Below are 24851 nucleotides of genomic sequence, written 5' to 3'. Positions count from 1 at the left end.
GGTCCATGGATTGGCATGCAGGGTTTGCGGTCCGCGCCGGTAGCAGACCGATTTTTTTAAATAGTCCATGGTTATGCAATGTTTTTGGGCCTGTCCCGCTTAACCCGCGGACTGTGCGGGTTTGACCCGCGAGGTCCGCGAGTTGCCCCTAAACCCGCTTAATCCATGGTTTGAGAGTTCCATCAACTACAACACCTTAAGAATCTCACTTAATCCGAATCTTTCATTGCTGGCTTGTGATATTTTGAGCATCTAAATTACAACTATGACTTCCAAATTGGCATTTAGTATTGGCTCACTGGTGTTTAACAAATATCAAACTAGGCTTCTTGGTGATAATGTGCAAACCTTGATATGTATTAAAATTTGGTTACTAGGATTTGATGAGCAAGGTAAATAATGTGTAATAATTGTTGTCTTTTAATCACTTAACTTAAGTTGATTCTAATATTTATTATCGTTTTGAGTTTTAGGAAAAGAATATGAAGATGTGGAGATAGAGAAGGCTCAAGCTACTTCAAATATGGAATCATTTGTTGTTGGAGATGTTTAAGTTTCATATTTTAGATTTATTGCTTGAATTTTCTTTTGTTAAGATATTATTTATTTTATTGATATAATTGACTAATTGTTAATATTTTATTTACATTTGTGTTGAACTTAATTTGATTGTGTTGTATTTTTATTGAAATTAAAATTCTTTTAAAACTAGGCCCGTGGACCGGCCAGTTTGACCCACGGGACGGACCAATTTATTAGGTTTGTATAAGAATGTGGGATGGACTGGCCCAGTTCGTTGTCAATGTGTGCTTATGCAAGCGGGCCTTACGCAAGGCGGGCCGGCCCGCTTACCCACCCCTATATAAAACCATGTGATGACAAATCTACTAAACATAAGAAAAGCCTCTGTAAAGTTAAAATTGTGATGATAGCTCTTGGGTCCTTAATATTTGTTGTTTGGCTGTTGCAAAAGCTTATCAGGAAGTCCATATCTTTGCTGAAGGGGGTTCTTCTTCCCTTCTGAACAAAGTCATGGAGGCTACAGAAAACCTAAATAATTAGTATATTATTGGCAGAGGAGCCTATGGAGTTGTTTATAAAGTCCTGATGGGTCTAGACAAAGCTTTTGCTGCAAAGAAGATAGGATTTGCTGCGAGCAAAGGTAAGAACTTGAGCATGGCTAGAGAAATTCAAACCCTTGGGAAAATTCGGCATCGAAATCTGGTAAAATTGAAAGACTTTTGGTTGAGAAAATATTATGGTATAATTTTGTTCAGCTACATGGCAAATGGAAGTCTTGACGATGTTTTGCATGGAAAGACACCACCACTAACCTTAGAGTGGAATGTCAGGAATAAGATAACTGTTGGAATTGCTCATGGATTGGTTTATCTCCATTATGACTGTGATCCTCCCATATTGCACCGAGACATCAAGCCAAGCAATATACTTCTCGACTCTGATATGGAGCCTCACATTGTTGACTTTGGTATTGCCAAACTTCTGGATCAATCTTCTTCTGCTTCCGATGCTTCTTCCATTTATGTTCCGAGTACAATTGGTTATATTGCACCATGTTGGAATTGAGAGAAGAAAAGCTTTAGAAACCCTAATTCGAGGAAGAAGAAGCAAGTGAAGAAGAAAATATTTGACAACTTTTCAAATTTTACATCAAAGTCCAGTCTACGTGTCACAATCTGAGATAATTTGTCACGTTAGATGGTCTATGTGACACTAAAATTGCTAACAATACACCTCACTAACAGTGTTACTTTTAAATTTAACGACAAGGACCATTTTACAAAATTTATGCAAAGATAGGAACTAATTTACAAAAGAAATCAAAGTCAGGAACCAAAATACTTATTCATTCGAATAATAAATACAAAAGCGGAAAAATTATCACACACATAAAAAGTGTTTACACTTGGAGTCAACTAGAATGTCATAGGCTCATTAGTCATTAATAAATAATCATTAATTATGGCCAAAAAAAACCCACGTAAGTAACTCCAGCTGCAAAATAACTACAACCAAGAATTTCTAATGCCACCGCCTGTCTGTTCAATGTTCATACGCTTTCATGTAGATCATCGTACTCTAGTAATTTAAAGTTTTGGTTGGCCTCTCATCGTCATCAACAACCTCTTTGTCAAATGTACCGGAAACATTATTGGCAAAACTTATGGATTCTTTCTGTAAATTTGTTGAGCAAAACCGTTTCACCTTGTTAATGTGAAAAGTAAAGCATAATTCCAATACTTATACAACTTAAGCTGAGGAAGCATAGTTCCACACACATATGGAGAGGGATTATTTTAGATTGGTGTAATTTATATTAACTATTTTTTATTCGTGAGAATTAAAAATAGATACTAAGATATTATTTTAGATTGGACTGTGTCAGATGTCGTCTTAAAATGTGTTTTAAATTTTATTTTGTCAAAAAATTTAGTTTAATTGATTAAATAAGATAAAATATGTAAGTGAGGTAAATTTTATAATATCATATTTAATTTTTACAAATAAAAAAAATTCATTTTCAAATGCGTACTTTTTATTTGATACCGTAAACAATTTTAAGGAACAGTTTTTTTTTTTAAAGAACAGTTAATTATGCATGTTATTTGGTTTTGCTAAATTCTTTCAAAAAAAAAAAGTTATAGTTGAAAGTTCAAAGGCTTTCTTTTTTTTTGTCTAATTTGATCCAACAAATTAAATATTACAACAGAAGTTTCCAAGGCCAAAATTGAGATTTTAACTGAGCCTGTGGATTATGACGTGCAAGAAACAGACAACTCTGTATTTAATTTAATTTTTAAATAGATGTATCTAAAGTGGAGATTAAGTGGGAAATGAATTGAAGCATAAAAAGCTCGTGCTTGTTATGAAAAATGGGCACGAGGAAACGGTGGAGTTGGAGCAGTGTGGGACCAGCACAGCCTATGGAATCAATGAGAGCCTCTTCTTCCTCTTGCACGCAAGTGTTAAAAAAAAGTGCAATTAGCAACAAATCTTGCAAATCCACACCCCCCACTTGCTCCTGAGCCATACAATACAAAAAAAAAAGTCGCTTTTTTTTATTTTTTCTTTCCAATCATGGCTGGTGTGAACCCCGAGGCAGGAGGGTGGAAGGCTTATCCTTCTGTTATGGAGACTGCTCTTGGTAGTAGTGGTGATGGAAGGCGTGGCCATAACATGAATGATGATGGGTCGGTGATGCATTTCTCTGCTACAAGGTGTGTGTGTGTGTGTTTGTTGTGTCTTAAGTCTTAACGTGTTTATGTTTATTTCTCTATTTCTATGTATATTATATTCCCTCACCCACAACCCCATGTTGTGTTTCCTTATTTGATGACTTATTTCTTGTGTCCTTTTTTACCCCTTTCGATGTGCATTTACCCAACTGGGTGACTCCTTGTTTGGTTAAAGGTTTCAAGTTTCTGTTGAGACTATACTTAGTGTGATATGGGAACCTATTTGGTCTTAGATTCGGCATTTTTTATGGGGATTTAGTTCATGAAAAGAAGACATCCATGTCTGAAAATGGATTTTGGGCCAATTTGGATAAACTTTTGAATGAATATTTTTTTTTGAAGAAAATAAGAGGTAAAATGAATCAAATTTATCCTATAAATTAAAATTAACTTATGAACCTCAAGTTTTGGAGAGGTTAGACGAGAGATCTTCTAAAAAAGTTGGTGCATAAGCTGATTTAATCTTACAGGAGAAGTTTGATTTAGGCTATGCTTGGATAAAAGTAAGAAACATGTTTTTGGGAATTTCAATACACATTCCCGAATTTCAAAGTACAAAATGAAGAAGGGAGAATTTGTTGCTTGAAAAATAAAAGCTGTTGCTGTTTTTCCCTTCGGGAAAAAAATGACAAAAAGGATAAAGCCTCCGGGAAGATAAGCTTCCCTAAGATGGAATTAGATGCAAAAAAAATTCTGTTTTTCAACCTTTGACTTCACACTTATTTAATTAACCTTGTCAAGTCTAGTATCTTGATACATATATTTTGGTCTCACAAGCAACATCCCAAAGAACCTACTTATAGTGAGTTGTTGAGACTTCACAATCAATCATTGAATACATTGTTTACCAATCTAGAAAATGTAGGAAAGCAAAATGTAATTCTTGAAAAATCAAGTCACATACAGTCTCTATCAATGTCAAACTTATGGATAATTAAATACTGTGTGCTTTCCCCTTCAGGCCAGTGGCAGTGCCATCATCTGGACAGAATAAAGTAGTTCCTAGTCCAACTCAGTTTAGCATCCTCTACAAGGGGAAAATGTGTATCTATGAAGGAATTCCTGCAGAAAAGGTAACTCCTAGCTTGTTGAAAGATGATGTGATAGATGAATATTGCAAAGTTAGTGCCTATGATGGAATGTATACATGTTATGATTTTGAGACAACTCACATATTTTATTTACTAACAGGTGCGTGAAATAATGTTGATTGCTTCTGTCTCTGCTAAGTCTGCTGAAATGAAGAGTGGGATACCCTTGACTTCATTCATTCCCAAAAGCCCTTCTTCTTCACAGGGAAACTCTACTAATTTGCCTTCACCACAATCAGTCAAGAGTTCCATTCGCAGGCTGCAAGATGGTAACTCTTTTGTTATTGTACTAGATTTTAGATTAGATGATTATCTAACAACTTTCTTGTGTGGCATTCTGTGTTCACTATTAAAAAATTCTCTTTTATTTTAATGCACTAATAGTTCAAGTCTTTTTTGGTTTTTATTTGATTTCCCTCTTCAGAATTTCCACTAGCCCGAAGGCAATCACTTCAAAGATTTCTTGAGAAGCGAATAAACAGGTACTAACAACCTGTCATGTTTAGTGCTGTCTCTAAACAAAGAAGAGGAAAAAAGTCACCGTTTCTGCTAACAAAACTAACATTCTAACAAACTTAACATTTGGCGATAAAAAAAATGTTTAGTGCTGTCTCTAATCATGAATGAAATTCATAAAATCAGGAGCCAGACCCACATAATTTTGTGATTTCTAACAAATATTAACCAATAGTAAAAAGCGTGTTATTGAGTGTTTTGCTAACATTTCTCTTGATGTCAAATATGTTGATTATGTTATTGACTTTGTTTTTGTTTTTGTTTTTGAATAAAGGTTGGCTAACAGATCCCCTTATGCCTTAACAAAAAAAGTGATTCACAACATAGACAACAACTTTTCTCCTGACGACACGCCAGATTTTGGTTCCTTGAACTTGAACTTTCTTTAAGGCAACTAGTGTTGGTTCTGCTCTATGTGAAGTGGTACTTTCTGGAATAGCATTTGCATGCATGTAGAACCAAAGAAACTAATATAACTATGTTATTGCTCTCGAGACCATATTTTATGCCTAATTAGTGAACTTGAATGTGTCAACTATGACATGAAAGTTGGGTTATTTTGGATTATAATGCGTAGAAAATATTCATTATGCTCAGAAAACCTGCCCCTTTTAAATGTTATTCGTAGACCTTAATGTATTTGGACAAATTGATTATCGATTGTGTTGTAACATCAAAGTTGCTTCGTATTTTGGCTGTTCTACCATGTGCAATTTGAATTTTTTTTTTTTTTATAACATGGATAAGACATTTCAAGAAAATTATATGTATTAGAAAAAAACTGTCATTTTTCATGTGAATTTTTATCAACATATGTATAAATTTAGTATTTACATGATTTTCTTAAAAAGAAAATAGCGTGTTTCAGAATGATAATACTGATTTATTATTAAAGCATGCATAAATTAAACATTACAGCACAGCGGCCACGAGATATAATTTTCCTTTCACACTTAAAAAATCTAGCTCAAGATTAATTAAAATTTTAATCTCTAAACTTTATTGAAATTTTGTTTTTAGTCTTTAAATAAAAGTTTGATTAGTCAAGATTTTTTTAATTTTTTTGAAATTTGATTTTTAATTCTTAAATAATAATTTGATTGGTCTATGTTGTTTACTTTTTTTTCATTAAAATTTTTAGTTTTTAAATTTTTGAAATTTTTTGTTTTTAGTCCATTAAATCTCATTAAATAAATAAAAATAATGAATTTAAATTGTTGTTTGAGAATTAAAAATTAAAACTTTTGAAAGTTTAAATTTTTTGACTATTTAGAACAAAAGTTTAAGGATTTAAAATCGTAATGAAAAAAATTAAGAAGTCTTAACCTTGTCGGACTAAAATTTGAATTTTAAAAAAGTTTAAAAAATAAAAAATTTAATTACTCCTATGTTTTAATAGTCGAATCATCAAATTAAATAATAAATAAATATTAAGTTTTTTTCTTCTAAAAGTACAATTTAATCTATAAATTAAATTTATACTTCAAATGAGACTGATTTTAGTAAACCAAATTTGCTGAACCATTCATCCCACCCATATCAGGAAAATCTTAACTACTCATCCACCCTAACAAGAAAATCTTACACACCACTATTTGTCGGTTGGTTCATCATATGAACAGTATATATTATATATTATATATTATGACACCAAAATAAAAGTCCCGGCTATAATAGTGGAACGTGAATTCATGATGGAAGCGAGCGTCTAAAATAATGGATTTTTGAGGATACGAATACGACATAGCCTTCTCAAGATATAATGAGATATTATACAAAGCATCTTCCAACTTCCATGGCCAAAATATCAATAGACCACTTTATAGGGGATATTTAAGAATACGATACCCTTCTCTAGATATAAAAATGAGTTACAACAATGACCAAAATAACAATCTCCTGCTTAGCTATAATTTTTTTTTTTGTCGGAACTTAGCTATAATGTTAGTGAAGGGGTTTGGACCACCAAACCAATGACTCACATTTTGGGATGTAAGTACTGTTCCACTGTGAGTGGTTTTGGACCACCAAACCAATTAATTAGAAATATATTTTCAATTTCTAATTTGAAGACTTGAAAGTGGTGATCCTCAGGCCAGTCTGTCAAACAATATTAAAAACAAAAAGGTCTGAATCAATTTTTTTCAACCATTATGTGTAGCATTGAAATTTAGCAGCAGTCACATAACAAAAGAAAGAATGAATGCTTCTAATTCATTGGTTATCAGGCAATTACCCTTCATCTCTGGATGCTTGGAAAACAAGGCATTTCTAGCAATTTTGGCTTCCTTTGACTTTTCATCAACCAATTTCAGCTGAAACACAGAAAGATTATCAAATTCCTAAGACCTGCTTAATATTAGAGAAAGCCCAGAAATGGTTTCTTTTATGATTTTCCAGAGTTACATGAATATTGGTAAGAACATGTATGCCAGTATGGATACAAGTACAGGTATGCAAAAATTTACATAAACTAGTGTACAAGTACAGTGGGTATAGAAATATAAAAATCTAAAGTAATTAAATCATAAGATAAGTTTTCATAATCTTCTAACTCAAGTATGAAAAAATATTTAAAGGCACAATGTTTGAAGGTAGCAAAGTAGTAGTGCGTTTCATTTAGTAGAACCACTGTAACAAAACTTGGTGATTTCATGGACTGATTTGTAAGTTAGTAATGAGTACTGAATACATACTCGTGTCCAATAAGTACCGGGACTGGATATGTGACCAGTATGCCTACACCAACCATCTAGGAGTACCCATACATCATATCATATGTTCTTGAAGGTAAGTGTTGAAAAGATTAGAAGTTTCTGCAGGACCTTAACAAGTTGAAATTAACAAATCAATATACAACAGACTTAATTCCATAACAATTGAATCGCATTCCAACTTTTGTGACGATATCAGCATCAACTTATGGAAGCATATCATGTATATTTGATAGAATCAATTAGGAGCAATCTTATGAACTAATTAAGGAGTGGATATTGTTATAACTAGAATTGACGTATTCCAATTAATACTAGCATACACACATAGTCCTTGTGTGGACTGTCCAGACACAATTCATCACTATTCCCCAATTAGATCATTCTTAGAGTGCCGTATGTTCGTGTGTTTGGAAACTCGTTGAGAATGGAGAAATCACGTTTGGGATGTGGAAGCTAAAACTATTAGATTTTGAAAATAACATCTGAAACATGGAACCAAACACGCTGTAAAAGCAGGTTTCAACCTGTCTTTCCCAACATGATCATATCGGATATAATTCAATTATTCACACACCTTTGCGGTTAGAGAAATTTTGGAACAAGTAGGGTTCATTGGGTCTCTCCTGCCACAGGTCCCAAGAGGGAATTCACTGACTGTGAATGAAGCTTTATCATTAGGTAGTCCATCACTAAATGAAACCACATTCCTGCATAAAGATAATTTTCCATAACAATAACTTGTAAGTATTTGAGATTAACAAATCCAATGGTCAATAATGTAGAAGGTAGCACAAAAGAAATACGGAATAGAAATTTAGAGCAGAAAAAATGAAAAAGAAGGATAGTGAAGAAAGGGAGCTCCACCCAAATCAGCTGAGATAGTACTGCAAAGAAATGAATTCTGAAGTGTTATTCCAATTAAGAAAATAAAAGGAGTTGAGTTGAGAGAGAGAATGTGTGTACTTTAAGACTCCCCAGAAATTGAGGCAGGAGCATCATCTGGGTCAGGTTTTTTTGGGATCGACATCAATAACAAGAACATCTTTTTCTTTTTTACTCTGTCTACTATCCTTCAGCCTCTCAGGCTTAGATTGGATTAAGAATCTATCCCAACACACTCCACCTAGTTCCAGGCGAATAAATAAATCCTCACTATGTATGATTTTTTTTTAATAAAAAATTCAACGAGAATATCATTATATTTCTTTTTTTTAACATTTACCTCTTTCATTTTCTTAGTATTATTTCTAAACAAGTAATGTAACCTAAAATTTATAATAAATAAATATTTTTAACTCAAAAATAAAAATGAAATTAATGAATATAAAAAGCTAAGAAAAAATCTTTAAAACATTCTCGTTGAATAATAATAGTAAACTGTTAAAATACTCTTGAATAATATCTATTCTAATAAAAGATTGAATTTTTTATTTTTTCAAAATAAATTATTAACCAATATTCATTGCGTAATCAATCATACTGTAAAACAAATTTTCAAAAAAATTCTAAGGGGTGTGTGAATAGCAGCCCCTTATTTCGTCTTAAATAACATCTTTCTCCATTCCTCTCGGACTGGAAGTCTGAAACAATCATGTCACAGCTCGTAGCCCAGTTAGTTCTTTAGTTAAAACATAATAAAACATAATACGAAGAACCGGTCTCCAGATCTTTCGTAATTTTGCAATAAAGATTCCGTATTCAAATACTAGTGTTATCTTGGCATAAAGTTTTACCCATTTCATATTTAACAACATTAAGCTTTGCAAATGCAGTGAGAGAGAAATAAACCAAAAAGTAAAATAAATAAATAAAAAGCATCGGGGTTCCACCAATTTAAATATTATGGGTCCGGGTTTCAGTTATATTTCTCTCTCACTCTTTCCCTGCATACTGAAAAATTAAAAACAATTGCAACTCCTCAAATACGACTTGCGCAGAACATTGCATAACAATCATGCCTGTAAACAGTGGCCAAACCAACTTCAAACTCCGATGTCCTTATTTAACAACAAAAGTCCACATGTATGATCAACATAAGCATCAAGGGTCTACAGGACAAAAACACAAGCTTCACAACAGCAGGAAGAGATTGCATTCAGCGAAGTTTACAATATACTATCCTACAATCCACCTTCGTTACTTAGTGCGCACTACGCATAATTCCATGCAAGTAACCACCAGTCATTATGAGGGACACAAGTGACACAACACCTGCTGGAAAGACCTTCCCGGATTTCTTGAAACGAGAACCCATCACCCCAAGAAGTGCAGCAGATATGCCTATATGTGGGGAGTAAAGCAAACGAAAACAATATCAGACGTGAGAGCAGAGGATAGTGCATAAACTTAACTAATAAGCTCAACACTGGAAACTCATAAATGTATATCTATTTCAAAAACAAACTCAGGTACTCAAACCTAAAGAACTCTGAACTAGAGTTCTAAAATTGTCAGGCTTATCAAACATTGATTAGGTGATAATCAACTTTAAAGCATAAATCCTGAAATGCAAACCACAATTTCTGACTATAATTATGCAAGAGTACATCCTGGTCTCTTCCATGATCAGTTGAACAACTTACAACACTATTTTCGTTTTGTTTTTTGGTAGGTTCTATAAAATCTTATATGCTTGAATAAGAAATTAATTTAGATTTTAATCTTAAGAGAGAGTTCAGAATTCTGGGATAACCAAACAATAAAGCCTTATATATTAAATTTGGGTCCTCACTCTTGAGAATCGAAAGTGGTGACTTTTACTAATCTACTCTCTTATGGTCTTACTTTGTGGAAGTTCAAGAATATATACACAATAATTATTTTCATAAGTACTAATGCATTCTTCTTAAAGAAATTACCTTTTTTTATACAGAGAAAATTCCTTAGGATTGTAAAAATAAAGCACAGAAAGGAATGTATCCATCTCAAAGAATTTTCTATGGCATTATGAAAATAAAGCACAAAAAGAAATGCATCCTTTCTATTATCAGATGAGAAGCAGTTTCCTAAGATGGGCTTTTACGTTTAACCAATAAGTCAGTCAGATATGCTGACAAACTATTCACTTACCAAGGCCAACAGATGAAGCAAAAACAGGCCTTCCTGGTAGCTCAGTATAAACAAAATACAGCAGTGATGCAGACAAACCCCCAGCCAAAAGTGACTTGTTGCTGCCACTCTTTAGATAACCCATTACACCACCCACTGCCAAAAACCATAAAAAAGATCGTTATGCAGAGGTCACAAGGGAAGGCAAAAAAATAAAGAAGACAATGAAAAATCATAGACCAATCCATTGGACATATTATACTGTAAACAACCTAAATACGTGACCAATACTCTAAAAATCACTTTCTACCTTGTGCAGGACCCTATAACTAGAAAGCACTAATATGACATGGCCACACAGGATACACGAGAATACAGTAAATTCTAAAAATCATAAGGCACGACACAACTAAGACCCAAATTACAAGGTATAAAATTAAGCATGAGCACATTATACAAAAGAAAATGTCCTAGTAAGCATAATATAATGTTATACAATTTATCTAACTATTACTAATTACTAATATTATCATCGGTATTGGTATAGAAGTCCAAAAAAATTATAGTTTCAGACACATTCGCATGTCAGACACGACATTGCTACTAATTTTGAAGCGCGCTTCCTTACCCTACAATTCGTGAAAAATTGCAGCAAAAGATGTAACTCAAATAATAGAGATTAAAGTAACCTAATTAACATCTGAAATTCCAACGAATCAAACACATTGTCGAGGAAATTCTATACATCCAAAATGCTTTTAGTTGAATTGAAATAGTTAGGAAAGAGAATCAGAATCAAGGGTTTAGTAACAATTAATCTTGTAACAGTACTTAAGTGAGTGAGAGAGAGAGAGAGAGAGAGAGAGAGGTACCTCCGACGAGTGCAGCATAAGCTAGAGTGAATTTCTGAGACATCAACAGAGCCATTTTCCTCTTGTCACCGTCCGATCCTTCCTCGCCCTTGCTATCATCACCTCCTCCGCCTCCTCCACCACCGCCGCCGCCGTTAGCGTTTCCGTTAGCACCGCCGCCGCTATTATCGAGATCGGGTTGAGTTAGGTCTAGCGAAGTAGCGGCCTTGGAGTCGGAGGAGACAGCGGCGTACAGGTGTGGGTTGGAAGGTGTCAAATAACCAAATGCAGCAGCAGGGAAATGAGATTGAGAGGCAAAGAGAGAGATATTAATGGGAGATCGATAAAAGATTGTGGGCCTACTAAGAGAGAATGAGCCAAGAGTTGAAACTGAAACACCCAAACACTCTGCCATTGACACCCTTCTCCTCCCTTCTTTCGATTTCTTTCAACAATTCATTCTCTCACACTTTCTTAATTAGTAATTAATAATAACTTGACGGTTGGTTAATGATCAAAAAATTACTACGGAGTACATCATAATAAACAACTAGTTATTTTGAGTTTTCCAATCATACTTTTGTTTCTAACTCTTTCTATCATCTAAGAGGATTAATAAGAAGATTCAAAAATATTCATTAAAAAATACAAAACAAAACAATTCAAACAAGTAATTACATTTTATTGGTTACTTAAAAATTTAATTAATGAATAAAAGAAGATTAAATAATGTATGTACAAATATCCCGTTTATTTTGTAAAAAAAGTTTCCTTTATCAATAATTTTAATCTTTTGTTCCCTTAATTTTTCTTCCTATTTTAAATTTTTGTTCGAACAATACTCCCTCTATTCCTCATTCTTGGCGAAGATAACGAAGATGATGATAAACCTCTCTCAAACCTTTCTTGATTAGTTGATAGAAGAAATTTTGTTGAAATTGTCAGAAAAAATCTCTATTGCGTTTCAAATATGTGTAAGTCTTGGTTTTTTCTTATTTATGATCCTAAATTTGCTAAATTGCATTTTGACCTAGCTATTGTACCCATCCATCTACTTCTTATGATGATTATGCAAAATTAATCTTTAACTTTCCAAATCTATCACCCCTTCCCTATCACAGATAAGGTATATGTTGTGGGTTCTTGCAAAGGATTTCTTTACATGATTATTTCATTTGATGTGATGGAAAAGATGTTTGCGTATCTGTTTGTCGGCTTACGTGACTCATGGGACTAAAGTTTGGATGATGAAAGAGTAAAAAGTGCAACCATCTTGGACTAAATTATTAGTTGCTATACTAATTGTTCTTCTTCACTTTTCCCAATATGCTTAACCAAAAATAGTGAAATTTTGGTATGTGATAGTTGTGAAATACCAATGAGACTTAATGACAAAGGAAAACTTCTTCAACGTCACAAAAATGAAGGGTGTAGCATATATGATGTACCAAAATGTGTTATGTATAGAGAGAGTTTGTTGTCACTTCCTGGGGACTTGAAGAAATTAACCAAGTAAAGATGAAGGACAATAACATACTAGAAGAATTCATTTATGTAATGTTTTCTAACCTTTTTCTTTGTTTTATTATTATTTGATATGCATAATGAAAAATCAATGTAAAATTATATGTAGAATGCATGATATACATGATTTGATTCCTTAGTCTGTCATGTAGTATCCCTTTCATAATGCATAGATAGTTTTTCTTTTTGTGTCAAAAAATGATGCAAGAAGTTTGACTTAATTGTATTTGGGGAAAATATTAATAGTTTTTTATAATTACACTTAATTGGACTATGATAACTGATGTGCATAAGTAGATTATGTAATTAAAACATATAAGAATTAGCAATATTCTTCTATTTTATTACTTCTTTTTGTGTGAATCATTGAAATTTTGGCATCCTCAGGATTTTTGTGTAGTAGATGCCTTAAACTGCTAGTTTATACTGTTTCGATAGTTTTTATTCTGTAGAAACATGAACAAGGGATAAGAAGAGAAGTTGAAGCATGAGGATTCGCGCTTAGCGCCCCAGGTTCGCTTAGCGAGCTGTTGTCGCTTAGCGGAAAGGTCTCCGTTTAGCGCAAAGAAGCAACTTGGAGAATCTGAAGTCATGCGAAGGGGTGCTTAGCGCATGTTGCGCGCTTAACGCGTAGACACGCTCAACGCAAAATGAATTTTTAAGTGAAAAAAAGAGAAGAAAAAGGGGATGTTCGTATGGAGACAGGACAAAGCCTTAGAGCTTGAGGAATAAGAAGAAGACAGTCATTGGGAGCCACTCCTCTTCCACTAATTCATCTTCATTCTTTGTCCCTTCATATCTTACACTCTTTTTATATAGTTAAGCCTTTCATGACTACGAAGGGCTAAACAACTCATTGTCTGAGAGCTTTCCACCAAACTTTCTTGATGTAATGACGCTCACTATCTATTTAATATTATTACTAGTTTCATTGTCTCTTTATGTGCTTATTTCCATGTATTTGGTTTGATCACCCATTTATATGCTATGTTAGGATTTAGGCATTGGAAAATGTGGTTAATCCTTAGAACTGGAAAGAACATCTAAAATGCTTCATTGCTAAGGATAGTGTGAGGTGGTTTAGCCTGGTTATACATCTCTATTAGTCATGTAGTTCAACTAGTTTAGTTCTTGAAGGATCAAGAAAGGAACTAGGGGAATTAGACTCTCTCATGTGAGGAATCACAGTTAGAATACTTTAATAGATGTAGGTGATAACTAGACTATTAAATAGAGACAAATTAATTATCTTACATCAAAAGAAGTTTCGGTAGGAAGCCCCCAACATAATCAACTATTGCATTCACATTTCTTCGCCATTCCTAGTGTTTGTTTTCTTTGCTCAACCTTAGTCTAAAATCATATAAATATCTAATTTACAAACAAAATGACTCAAATCGCATTTCTTAAATTCATTCATTAATTGCACACAAATTGGGTATACACTATCTCGAGTACAAAGAAAATCCTTGCGGAAACGATACTCGATCTTACCATTTTAGAATACTACTTGGACAAATTGGTGTACTTGCCAATGAATTAACAGACTATATTTGCCCATGGATGATTGTAGCATATTTAAGTGATTTTGGTGATAATTATGCAATTGTAATATTGTTGTTAACAACACCAAATCCTTTAGTTTTAAAGCCCTTGATAAGTTTATATTTATTTGTAATCATTGTAATTATGGCCTAAAATAATTATAGGAATTACTAGTATGCACATTATCTTGTATATATTTGTATCCAAATCAATGAAAAAGGCAAGAGATTCAACCTCGTATCTTTAGTTTTATAACTTGCTCAGGATAACCGAAGGCAATTTGAATGAAAAACTATGTAAGAAAAACAACTATAGTTTTGTGTGAATATTCCAATTAGGATTTCCTTTGAGATTTCACACAAATTTTAAATGTGATTGTTTTTTTTAAATATATTTAAAAGTACAAGTTAGTGAAACTTGCATGATTGGAGTTAGTACGTATTATTTAGTATCTTTATTTTTTTTCTTTTAAATATAGACATTGTGTTTGTAGTTTAATTTATGTGTCTTACATACCTTTATACAATTATCAGGTTAAGGCGCTACTTATAGGCTATTTTGTTGTTACACATTTTGAATTGAAGTTATGGAGATATTCATCTTAGTCGGGAGCTAATATTAGGGAGAGAGTGAAATGGGTTGAAACTTATCAAGTTGTTATTGATCTTGTCTTGCGTGTCATTGGTTTAAGTTGTTCCTTAATTATATTGATGTAAACAAGTCTTTTGTCTTATATAATTTGACAATATCTCGAGATACATTCATGTACAATGAATTTATAAATTGTAGTTTCATCATAATTAATGGCAAGGTAAAAAATTGCATTTGAAATTTATAAATTTGTTCTATACTTGTCCATTGTCAAATATTGTTTCAATTTTTGTCCTGAACTTTGTTTGGAGTTGCTATGTTTTCTGTTACGTGGATGGAAGAGCTCGGGATGAAGATTGATGTTTTGCACAATGAAGTGAAGATCATAAAATACTCAATTTTTTCATTATTTTATATGTTGATATTTTATTTCATGTTGTGGCTAGTTTAGGGATGATGTAAGAAATTAGTAACATTGAATGAAATGGTAATGTAACCGTTGGTTTAGGGATGATATAACTCAAAAAAATTTGTAACACAAGAATGAAATTATTATAAAATGTTATTACATAATGAGTTGCAAATTCGTAACTCAAATAAATGGGCAGAAGTTTATTTGTTGATTTATATTACTAAGTAGTGTAGAACATGAAGGGTTGGACTTTATCTTCAAATAATGCAATAAAAATGATTTGTTATACTGGCTATGGAGATCATTAGACATTCTAAGTGTCACTCACAAAAGGTTGAAAAAGAAAATGACAAAAGAGATCAATGGATAAAGGTAACAAATGAGACACATGTTTGTGTGTTACCTAAGTAATACAAATCAAAACTTTTCATTGACATTTTAATCACGTTGAGTATTACTCACATTATATTTCATTGGCAATACATCAGAATTAGAGGTGTTATATAGGCACAAATGTTAAGGTTAATGAATGAGACTTATAACATGATTAATTTGTCGTCATTTTTTCACATTTTGAAATTAAATTCAAAATTTTTATTTTTTAGAGATTAATTTATTAGAGATTTACACTTTAAGGATTAAAATAGTTATTTACTCTAAAATAATCATATAAAAGTAAATTTAATGATTGTCATTTCAATTAAAATGTTTAAAATGTTGTCTAGTGTAAACATATTATATATAAATAAAATTTTATTTATATTTATAATAAATTTATTTCCTTAAAATTTTTGAATTAACTATCATTTTAAGAACCAAAGATATAATTAATATTTTTATAGATTTAAATGTGTTTTTAATTCCTATAAATGAGTTAGTTTTGATTTTGGTCTTTGTAAAAATAAAATAAAATAATATGCACTAATCATGTAAATTAATTTTACAATTTCATCGAATCACAACTCATAAGTTTGTTGATATTTACAAAATTATCTTAAAATTCCTACCAATAATGATTTGTAATTGGATAACGATGTAAAATTATTTTAAATTGTTAGTATGTCACCACTAATTTTTTTTAATTATTTGTTGTGTTTAATAAAATGTAAAATGACCATTTCAAGCGGCATCCACTCGTATTTATGGTACCATATTAACATGTGACGTTTTTAAATTTTATTTTTAAAATCTTAAAAAGAATTATGGTTTTCTAGCTTAAAATGAAGCAAAGTTTTGACTGGATGAAAATAAAATAATAAGTTTAGACTTTGAATGGAAGAAAATCTAAGAAAAATATTTTAGAAAGACCAATTTAAAATTCATTCATTTTACAAGAACAAAAAAAAATAGTGATTTTAAATTTTAAAATATTAAAAAAAAATAATTCAAAAAGACCAAAATTAAAATGCGCTCGTTTTATCGAAACTAAAAATATATTTAAAACTTATTTTATGATAAGATTTAAGTAAAGAAATATCTAATAACTCAAAAGATACATATATGAAAAAGTTTTATTAATATCAAACATCAAATTCAGAAAGAAAAAAAACCAACTATCAAATTATTCCCCAAAACGACATATATAAACATTCTGAAAAATATTTGTAACAAACTAAATAGATTTTAATCATTCAAAACAATTATGTTATCCATGATTCATGATTTTCAAAACTCTGAAATTTTCACGAACCATGATTCACAAATTGTATGAAAAGAATTTCTCCAACCAAAGACTCCAAAATGATTCTGCTACTCTTGCTACCGTAAAAAGTATCATTCATCTAAAAGAATATGCACTTGTATGAAATCTGTGGCTATAATTTTTCTGCAAAAGTGGTCAATTGTGAGCATCCAGCTCGTTTGTAAGTTATGACCAATAACCAATCCACAAGTCCATCTTTAATCCGCATCAACTCCTTGGCTTGTCTGACTGGCATATCTGGGTAGTCTGATTCTACCAACGAATATATTAGCATCCATGATTTTTTTTGGCAATATAAGTAAAGAAGTGTATATAATAAATTTATTTCGCTAAAAAAAGTATTTCTGAAAAAATAATATATCTACAAAGATTCTATTAAAATCAAACATCTTGATATATGTCTACAAGCGCACCTGTCATAGAGGTTATTAGCAAGATTAAGTTTCGCGCACCTTGATTTTCTTTAACTGCGGGGTATGCCCCGTTTATTATTGTATCATTTTGGATTTAATATAATTTACATTTTTTTCCCAAAAAAAAAAAATCAAACATAAAATATTTTCATTCCCAAAATATGCATATACATTCTCAAAAATATTTATAGTTAAATAAATAAGTTTTGTTTATTCACAAGAATTATGATACCATGAATCATGAATAATCACCAAGAGTCCTATCTTTCAAGAATTATGATACCATGTACGATTTTTCCCCCTTGTCAAATACTCTTATAAATGTTTCTGCTAGTCTTGCTAACATAAAACATCCAAAAATCATTCATCTAAAAGGATATAATTTGTGCCTATAATTTTTTCGCACAAGGACTAAATTCTGATGAGCATCCAACTCATTTGTAAGTTATAACCAATAGACAACTCCTCCAGCTTTAAAGCAACATTAACTCGTTGGTGTGTCTGGCATATCTGGGTAATCAGATTCCTCCATAACTAGTGGATGAATGTCAGTTGAAGGATTATATTGCTGAATTACCATAACTGATGTAACATTGGAGAAATCTGAAGAAGCCATGTAGCTTCCAACAGGTCCAAGTTCTGGACAATCACTTCTGCTAATCAAAGGTGCTACTGATGGCATTCTACCAACCAATATTAGATTGCTCCTATTCATTTCCTTTAATGCTGCTTCAATATCACCTTTGCTTGCCACCAGTTTTTGCTCATGCTTCATTGACTCTTGGTTGTTGTTGTTGCATGCACTTAAAAACTCACTCCACAATTGATCATCTTGTTGTTTATCATCATAATAATTGCCACCAACCACTTCGAATGCTTTCTTGTCCTTGTTTGATGACACCCCAACCAATTTAGCACCAAAGGCCAATGATGTCCCAGGTGGAGGCATAAACTTAACCACATTGAGCAAAATCCCCGGGTGCTCAGCCATTCTCATACCATAACAAAGTGCTTCACGATCATCACGTCCTCCAAAGAAGGGCACAACAACCTTATAAGACACATCACTAGCTGGGACTTGGCTTGTCCCTCCAAAACCTCGATCAACCAAAATACCCACTGAGCAAGGAGCATGGCTTAGCACAAGCTGATTCATCACATGGAATGAATGTCCTAGTGACTCCATTGATCCATCCACACGTTGATGTTTGTGGAATGGAAGGATAATCATGGCTGCACATTTTCGGTGGGCACTAGTACAAATATCCTCATGGATGCTATTGAGAGCAGAGATGGCTGTCATGGGGCGCACATTGACACTGCTTAGTTTCTCATAAGCCTGAAAAGCAATGATCATTTGATCTTTGTCATCCTGTTTCTTGTTCCAAAAGGGCATGCCATTCCTACGTGCCTTGTGAACCATTGTGATTGCTGAAGATCGCTCTGAGAGTTCCACCAGGTGCATTGCATATATGCAAAGCTTTCCTCTCTTTCGAATTCCGCGGGAAGACTCTATGAGATTGATTAACGTGGGGATGTTGCGGGAGGTGTGGAAGCAAATTAGCATTCGAAGCTCAGTGTCAGGATCTCTGCGCTGAATTGTTTTGTGTTTGTAAGGTGCTCCTCTGCGAGCTGGTTTATAAACAGCCATTACTATTGGGGTGGTGATGAAGGTGGTAAACAATGCCATGAGAACACAAATGGCAAATGCTTGGTCATTCAACACCTGCATTGCAAGAAGAAGATTCACAATCAAATATAACAATGAAGTACAAGTCTTTTATAAATTATGTCAACAATTAAAAGACATGTGTGTGTGAGCCAAGGAAAATCAGTGTTTGTTATGATGAATGGATATATTATATATACCTTACGGTCCTTCCCTATGTTGAGAACGATGAGTTCTACCAAGCCCTTTGTGTTCATAAGAAATCCAAGTGCCACGGCTTCATGAGAAGGCACCTTGCAGATTAACGACACAACGATTGTGCCAACAATCTTCCCAAAGCAAGCATTGAATATAACAAGCACCAACATTGCCCAAGAAAGTCCTCCACTAATACTTGCCACATTAGTCTTCAAGCCACTAGACACAAAAAACAGTGGCAGGAAAAGGCCAGACACCAAGTCTTCTATCTTCTCAATCAACACCCCAGAAAAGGAACCATCTTTGGGCATAATGGTACCAAGCACAAAAGCCCCAAAGAGGGCATGGATTCCAATAGTATCAGTGACAAAGCTACAAGCCAAAACCAGTGTCAATGTGATGCATATGTAAACCTCCTTCACTGGCTCACCCTCGGGGGAACGGTTAGCCATAGCTACAAGCAATGGCCTAATGGCAAATACAGCAAAGAGAACAAAAGCAACACCAGAGAGCAAGACCCAGAGAGGAACTAAGGGGGATCCATTAGAACCAGAAATGGCTATGGCAAGTGCAAGAAGAATCCAAGCTGCAACATCATTGACAGCTGCAGCAGACATTGCTATGCGACCAACATCAGTGGTGAGGAGTTTGAGCTCAGCTAGGATCCTTGCAAGGACAGGGAAGGCAGTGATTGAGAGTGCAACACCCATGAAGACAAGAAAGGAAACTGGCTCAGCACCTTTGGACACGGTGGCTCTAAGAGCAAAAGAAGTGCCAATGCCAAGAACAAAAGGCACAGTGATTCCACAAAGGGCAATGCCTAAGGCCTTGTGACCAGTACGACGAATCGCACGCATGTCAAGCTCAAGACCAACTAGAAACAAGAAAAACAAAAGACCAATGTTGCCTAGTGTGTCAAGAACCGTTATGCTTTTCTTTGGGAAAACCGTGTTCAGAAACTTCTCATTTCGTCCAATTGCAGATGGCCCAAGTAGTATTCCTCCCTGCATTTTTTAATAACAACAAATCCAATGAGTGGTTGTATTCAATTCAATTATTCATATATATACCAAACTTTTCTTCGTATCCACTTTGACCACATTTTTCCCTTCCCATCTCTATATTTATTTTCCACCATATCAACTATTTATTTATTTTTGATGGTCAAGGTACTTCCAACCTAAACTCAGAATAATTCTCAGGTTACACAGATTAAGAAATTGACCACTCTTAATGCATGGTTTTTACATAGACAATCACTGGAAATCGAATACCACACAACATCAATTATCACATTATCGATTTTCTCTCACTTCTTTATTTACACTAATATTCATGACCATTTTTTCAGATATCCTATTTTTTTTTATCTCTACGTTAACTTCTTTAATTGTTCAGAAAATATTGTTATGCTCTTTATATATTATACTAATTTCTTCAATTATTTTAAAAAATTACACATTTACACTATGTATTTTTGTAAAGGATAGAAAGACATGGAATTGTGTGCAATATAATTGTTTATATAGAGAGTTGGTGTAATTTATTCCTTAAAATAACATAAAGATCCCTAAGATGATCATCTTGTGCTTATTGAGAACCAATCAAATTAAATTGTTCTATTTCTTATTCTTAATGTTTTTTATCTTGGTTTAGTAAGAACAAATCTTACGAAGCGGAGGCCCTTATTTTCATATTTATCATTCCATATCTTAATAAGTTAATCCCAAATTTATTTATGGGAAGAAAATAAGGTTGAGTCAAGTTTGATGATAATAATAATAATAAAATGATGAGTGTCAACGCAAAGGTTGACGCAATAGTATAATAAGACTCATTTGCTAAAAAAATCTATTTAGGGAAAAATAGTAATTAATTCTTATTATCCTGTGTACAAAAAATTTGGATCAATACAAATCACGTAATCGAAGATTAGTCTCTAAGATGGAAACAGCCGTGGGTGTTCTCAGACCCAGCATTAAAAAGAATGATGAGTGCAAAAATACATCAGCAACCATTGCTGGAAAGGGCAACTCATTTGCTAATGATGAAAAAGCTATAAAGAATGATAAATAAATAAATAATGAGAAAAGGGAAAAGAACTTACAATGATCTCAGCAATGACTCGGGGTTGTCTGAGGGGTCTGCAGAGGAATGCAATAAATCTAGTAAAAAAGACGACCAAACAAATCTGGAGGATTAACAGAGGAAGCGCATAATCGAGCGGGTTCTCATGTTGGAACGCCCCATTCGACGTTGCCTTCATGGGTGCTGGGCATGACGCGTTGTTACTCGTCGCCATCATGCGTGCGTGCGTGCGTTTCTCTCACACGATACCAAACAATAACTTGATTTTAAAAACAATGTTGGTTTGGTTTGATTTTCAGTTTTCAGAAACTCATCAAAGTGAAGAAGAAGTGATGTGAGCGCGTGCGTGCCTATGTGTTGTTCGACGAAAGGGATAGATCCTCCACTTCTATCCTGTTATGTTCTATATATAGCACGCCTCTGTAACTTTCTATAACTAATTACCACTACATAGGCGCACTTATTTGTGGTGAGATCACACTTTCACTTTTTTATAGGAGAAAAACTTCTTTCAATACTATAACAACTTAGTTAATTTGTTAGATAGCCTTCCATTCCTAGATTTTTTAACAATTCTTAGTTGACCGTACCGAATGAACTAGTTAATTAATCAACTGAAAATCTAAAATTAAAACACAAGATTATCCATTACGTCCCTTCCTATATTTGTTTAATTTTATGATTTGTGATAAGATCTCCCTCTCTCGAGTCTCTTTTTTTCTGACCTCATCTTATTATCGCTATCTATTGCTTTGGTGGTTTTCTATCTCACCAAAACGTGTACACTTTCCGCTCTTCATCATATGTCATTTCCACCACTACCAACAAGCCTTACTTTATTTTTAGTATTATTATCACGAGAACGACGACAAGAACAATGTGTAAAGTGCTCATGTGTCAATTTTATGTAATTGGAACCAAAATGGTAAATTTTTTAAAATAGAAGACCAAAATTATTAATTGACTTAATTGAATAAAATAAGAGAAATTAAAATTGTATTTAAGTCTAAATTTATCATAGATTATTTATAATTGGTTGACAAATATTTTTTTTTATAATTTATTATTAGTTTATTTTAATTAAATTATTTCTTAAAATAATTCCAACACTTTACTTTTTTTTGAGGAATAACACTTGACTTTTTTACATATTAATAAATGACATTCATTTTTTTCCATGTATTATTAAGGTCAAGTTGTAAAAATCCATTAGAATCGGTAAATACGTGGATGCATGATTTGGATAGCTTACATAATTTTAAGCAAAAATAATTAACTATAAGAATGAAACAAAAAAAAATTGTTATAAGATTGGAATGCATTAATGTCTGATTAATTCATCATATTCAGCATTATTTTTATTATGATTGGCCCGGCATGAAAGTAATTTTCCATCTAAACGTAATTATTACTGGAACAAATATTTACGGAAAATATATTCAAACGCTTGAATAGTGGCATTCTCGTAATTAAAAGTAAACATTTATGATCCATACAGGTGTTTACAAGTTCTATTATAGGCTAAATAGTAAATAACCTTTGCTCCCAATAAAATACGGACGTTTTGATTTTAGTCCCTTGAAAAAATTATTTTGGTTAGTTTTTTCAAGATTTTTTTTTTGTTTTAGTTTATGTTATGTGTAATTTTTTTTTATAAACAATGTTTTAAAATTCATGTATGTTTAAAATATTTGCTGACGTTGATGAGAGACTTAAAAAAATATCATATGTAATGGTGCCGTTAGACTTTGTGATTATATGAAAAAATCAAATTTCTGAAAGACTAAAACCCAATTTTTTTTAAAGGACTAAAATAATAAAACACCATAGGGATAAAAGATTATTTAAGCTATTATTGTATTTGATAAGATTTGTGAATATTCCAGGTCACAAAGTTTAAATTAGATAAGAACAAAAAAAAAATTATTTGAATTAATTCTATTTTTAGTTAGATTAACTTAAGTAAGATATCTAAGTTATTATAAATCTTTTGATACTGTCTTTCTTTTGTTCTCATGTATAAAAAAGTATATTTTTTACTTTTTAGCCTCATAATTTTTTGATTTATCTTTTTTAAGCTCTCAAATTAAAAATTGTATTTTTTAGTGCTTAAAATTCTCGAAATACTTTTCTCACTCCCTCACAACTAATCTTTTACGGTTTGAATGCACAACGTGACAATTTTTTTTATCCCAAGAGAGACTAAATTATAAACTATTAGATTGTTATTAAATTATAAATTATTAGATATGGTGCATCTATTAATTTCATAACAATTATTTTTTAAAAATAAATATTATATTTTTAATTAATTAATAGTATATATTTTTTATGTTGGTAATATATAAAAAGTAAACTCATTAAAAAAAAACTGGGGTGTTGGCATTTTTTATTCTTTTGTATTTGTTAGCGGTTGTAGGCTTGCTTATGGCTGTGCAATTGACTAGTTTGGTGACTTATTATTATTATTAAAAGTAATTCATGGATACATAAAAGTAATATAAATTCAAAGAGAGAAAAACATGAATGTAATAAGTCATATCACGTGTTATATCAAAAGGTTGAAACAATAAAGAATATATGTTGTACAAATATTCACATATTATTACTCTATCATTTCTCTATATAAATTAGAAGTTATTGTTTAACCAGAACCTTTAAGAATATTTTCTTCAAGGTGCTTATCTTTTTTTAGTATAAATTTTAATTATATAAGAAAACATTTATTATGGGAATTGTATTTACTAAAATACTATTTTTTATTATATCTTTAATTTCTAGGTGAGTCAAATGTTGTTCTAGTGAATTTTCTTTTTATTTGAGTAATAATATTTATATATGACATTCTTTTATGGACAAATGAAAGAACCTGCATTTATTATTTTTTTCCTATTTTTTTGGATAAAAGGAATGAAAGAACTTGCAGTGATGCATACACAAGGACGAGTGAAATTGTGGATGTATTTCTCAATATGCTAAAAGAAAATGATTATACGAGGGAAAAAGTGACTATGACTATGGAGTGAGAGATTGCTGCAACGTGTTTGTGACTCCGATTGTATGAGGGAAAAGTGCCCCCTTTTTTAGTGCTGCAGTAGTGCTTTCTTGCGTCAAGACGCTAATTAATAACATGTTGACTAGATTCTTCGACTAGATACACTTTTTTTTTTCCGTGTTTTCTCTTTTTATTTAAAAGTGAAACTGGATTTCGATCATTTATGTTTATATT

General features: G+C 32.3%; 5 protein-coding genes across 9 annotated transcripts; 2 read left to right on the top strand and 3 right to left on the bottom strand.

The window, feature by feature from the left end:
- The first annotated feature begins 1107 nt into the window (after positions 1 to 1107).
- Positions 1108 to 1587, top strand: LOC100781454 (receptor-like protein kinase). The gene has a single exon (XM_006601342.1). The coding sequence runs from the start codon at positions 1108 to 1110 to the stop codon at positions 1585 to 1587; it is 480 nt and encodes a 159-aa protein (XP_006601405.1).
- Positions 1588 to 2839: 1252 nt separating this feature from the next.
- LOC100306655 (CCT and tify domains-containing protein) lies at positions 2840 to 5565 on the top strand. Of its 2 annotated transcripts, none has more exons than XM_041010863.1 (5): positions 2840 to 3212; positions 4219 to 4330; positions 4449 to 4617; positions 4773 to 4830; positions 5139 to 5553. In XM_041010863.1, exons 1-5 carry the CDS (start codon positions 3100 to 3102, stop codon positions 5251 to 5253), a joined length of 567 nt encoding a protein of 188 aa, XP_040866797.1. In that variant the 5' UTR covers positions 2840 to 3099; the 3' UTR covers positions 5254 to 5553. The 2 variants fall into 2 exon arrangements, with proteins under 2 accessions (XP_040866797.1, NP_001238247.2); NM_001251318.2 differs by having other exon boundaries at positions 2902 to 3239; positions 5139 to 5565.
- A 1134-nt stretch (positions 5566 to 6699) lies between these two features.
- On the bottom strand, positions 6700 to 8919 carry LOC106796595 (protein CREG1). 4 transcript variants are annotated; one of them, XR_005889405.1, is made up of 5 exons: positions 8545 to 8919; positions 8156 to 8465; positions 7561 to 7680; positions 7101 to 7179; positions 6902 to 6964 (listed from the first exon to the last, which is right to left on the bottom strand). XR_005889405.1 is itself a non-coding variant. In XM_014769385.2 (3 exons), exons 1-3 carry the CDS (start codon positions 8192 to 8194, stop codon positions 6843 to 6845), a joined length of 240 nt encoding a protein of 79 aa, XP_014624871.1. In that variant the 5' UTR covers positions 8195 to 8538; the 3' UTR covers positions 6700 to 6842. The 4 variants fall into 4 exon arrangements, 1 of the variants encoding a protein (XP_014624871.1); XR_005889404.1 differs by having other exon boundaries at positions 7561 to 7689; positions 8545 to 8909; XR_001385612.3 differs by having other exon boundaries at positions 7561 to 8465; positions 8545 to 8918.
- A 643-nt stretch (positions 8920 to 9562) lies between these two features.
- Positions 9563 to 12047, bottom strand: LOC100796329 (protein FATTY ACID EXPORT 2, chloroplastic). Its single transcript, XM_003550965.5, has 3 exons — positions 11502 to 12047; positions 10651 to 10785; positions 9563 to 9861 (listed from the first exon to the last, which is right to left on the bottom strand). The coding sequence occupies exons 1-3, from the start codon at positions 11893 to 11895 to the stop codon at positions 9722 to 9724; spliced, it is 669 nt and encodes a 222-aa protein (XP_003551013.1). The 5' UTR covers positions 11896 to 12047; the 3' UTR covers positions 9563 to 9721.
- A 5747-nt stretch (positions 12048 to 17794) lies between these two features.
- LOC100780382 (cation/H(+) antiporter 19) lies at positions 17795 to 22207 on the bottom strand. Its single transcript, XM_003550535.5, has 3 exons — positions 21642 to 22207; positions 19537 to 20538; positions 17795 to 19393 (listed from the first exon to the last, which is right to left on the bottom strand). The coding sequence occupies exons 1-3, from the start codon at positions 21837 to 21839 to the stop codon at positions 18152 to 18154; spliced, it is 2442 nt and encodes an 813-aa protein (XP_003550583.1). The 5' UTR covers positions 21840 to 22207; the 3' UTR covers positions 17795 to 18151.
- Between the last annotated feature and the right edge of the window lie 2644 nt (positions 22208 to 24851).

The sequence above is a fragment of the Glycine max genome, chromosome 17 (assembly GCF_000004515.6).
Source record: "Glycine max cultivar Williams 82 chromosome 17, Glycine_max_v4.0, whole genome shotgun sequence".
Lineage (NCBI taxonomy): Eukaryota > Viridiplantae > Streptophyta > Magnoliopsida > Fabales > Fabaceae > Glycine > Glycine max.
This window is presented reverse-complemented; position numbering and strand designations above follow the sequence as displayed.

Bases quoted from the DNA above. Each gene is read 5' to 3' on its own strand.
- LOC100781454 (XM_006601342.1), top strand. From the start codon at position 1,108: ATGGGTCTAGACAAAGCTTTTGCTGCAAAGAAGATAGGATTTGCTGCG.
- LOC100306655 (NM_001251318.2), top strand. From the start codon at position 3,100: ATGGCTGGTGTGAACCCCGAGGCAGGAGGGTGGAAGGCTTATCCTTCT. The intron at 3,240-4,218 runs GTGTGTGTGTGT...TTTCCCCTTCAG, and splicing joins ATGCATTTCTCTGCTACAAG to GCCAGTGGCAGTGCCATCAT. The intron at 4,831-5,138 runs GTACTAACAACC...TTTTGAATAAAG, and splicing joins CTTGAGAAGCGAATAAACAG to GTTGGCTAACAGATCCCCTT.
- LOC106796595 (XM_014769385.2), bottom strand. From the start codon at position 8,194: ATGAACCCTACTTGTTCCAAAATTTCTCTAACCGCAAAG. The intron at 7,180-8,155 runs GTGTGTGAATAA...TCTGTGTTTCAG, and splicing joins AAATTTCTCTAACCGCAAAG to CTGAAATTGGTTGATGAAAA. The intron at 6,965-7,100 runs GTAATTGCCTGA...ATTGTTTGACAG, and splicing joins CAAGCATCCAGAGATGAAGG to ACTGGCCTGAGGATCACCAC.
- LOC100796329 (XM_003550965.5), bottom strand. From the start codon at position 11,895: ATGGCAGAGTGTTTGGGTGTTTCAGTTTCAACTCTTGGCTCATTCTCT. The intron at 10,786-11,501 runs GTACCTCTCTCT...GGTTTTTGGCAG, and splicing joins TTATGCTGCACTCGTCGGAG to TGGGTGGTGTAATGGGTTAT. The intron at 9,862-10,650 runs GTAAGTGAATAG...CCCCACATATAG, and splicing joins TGCTTCATCTGTTGGCCTTG to GCATATCTGCTGCACTTCTT.
- LOC100780382 (XM_003550535.5), bottom strand. From the start codon at position 21,839: ATGATGGCGACGAGTAACAACGCGTCATGCCCAGCACCCATGAAGGCA. The intron at 20,539-21,641 runs GTAAGTTCTTTT...TAAAAAATGCAG, and splicing joins GAGTCATTGCTGAGATCATT to GGAGGAATACTACTTGGGCC. The intron at 19,394-19,536 runs GTATATATAATA...CTTGCAATGCAG, and splicing joins ACATAGGGAAGGACCGTAAG to GTGTTGAATGACCAAGCATT.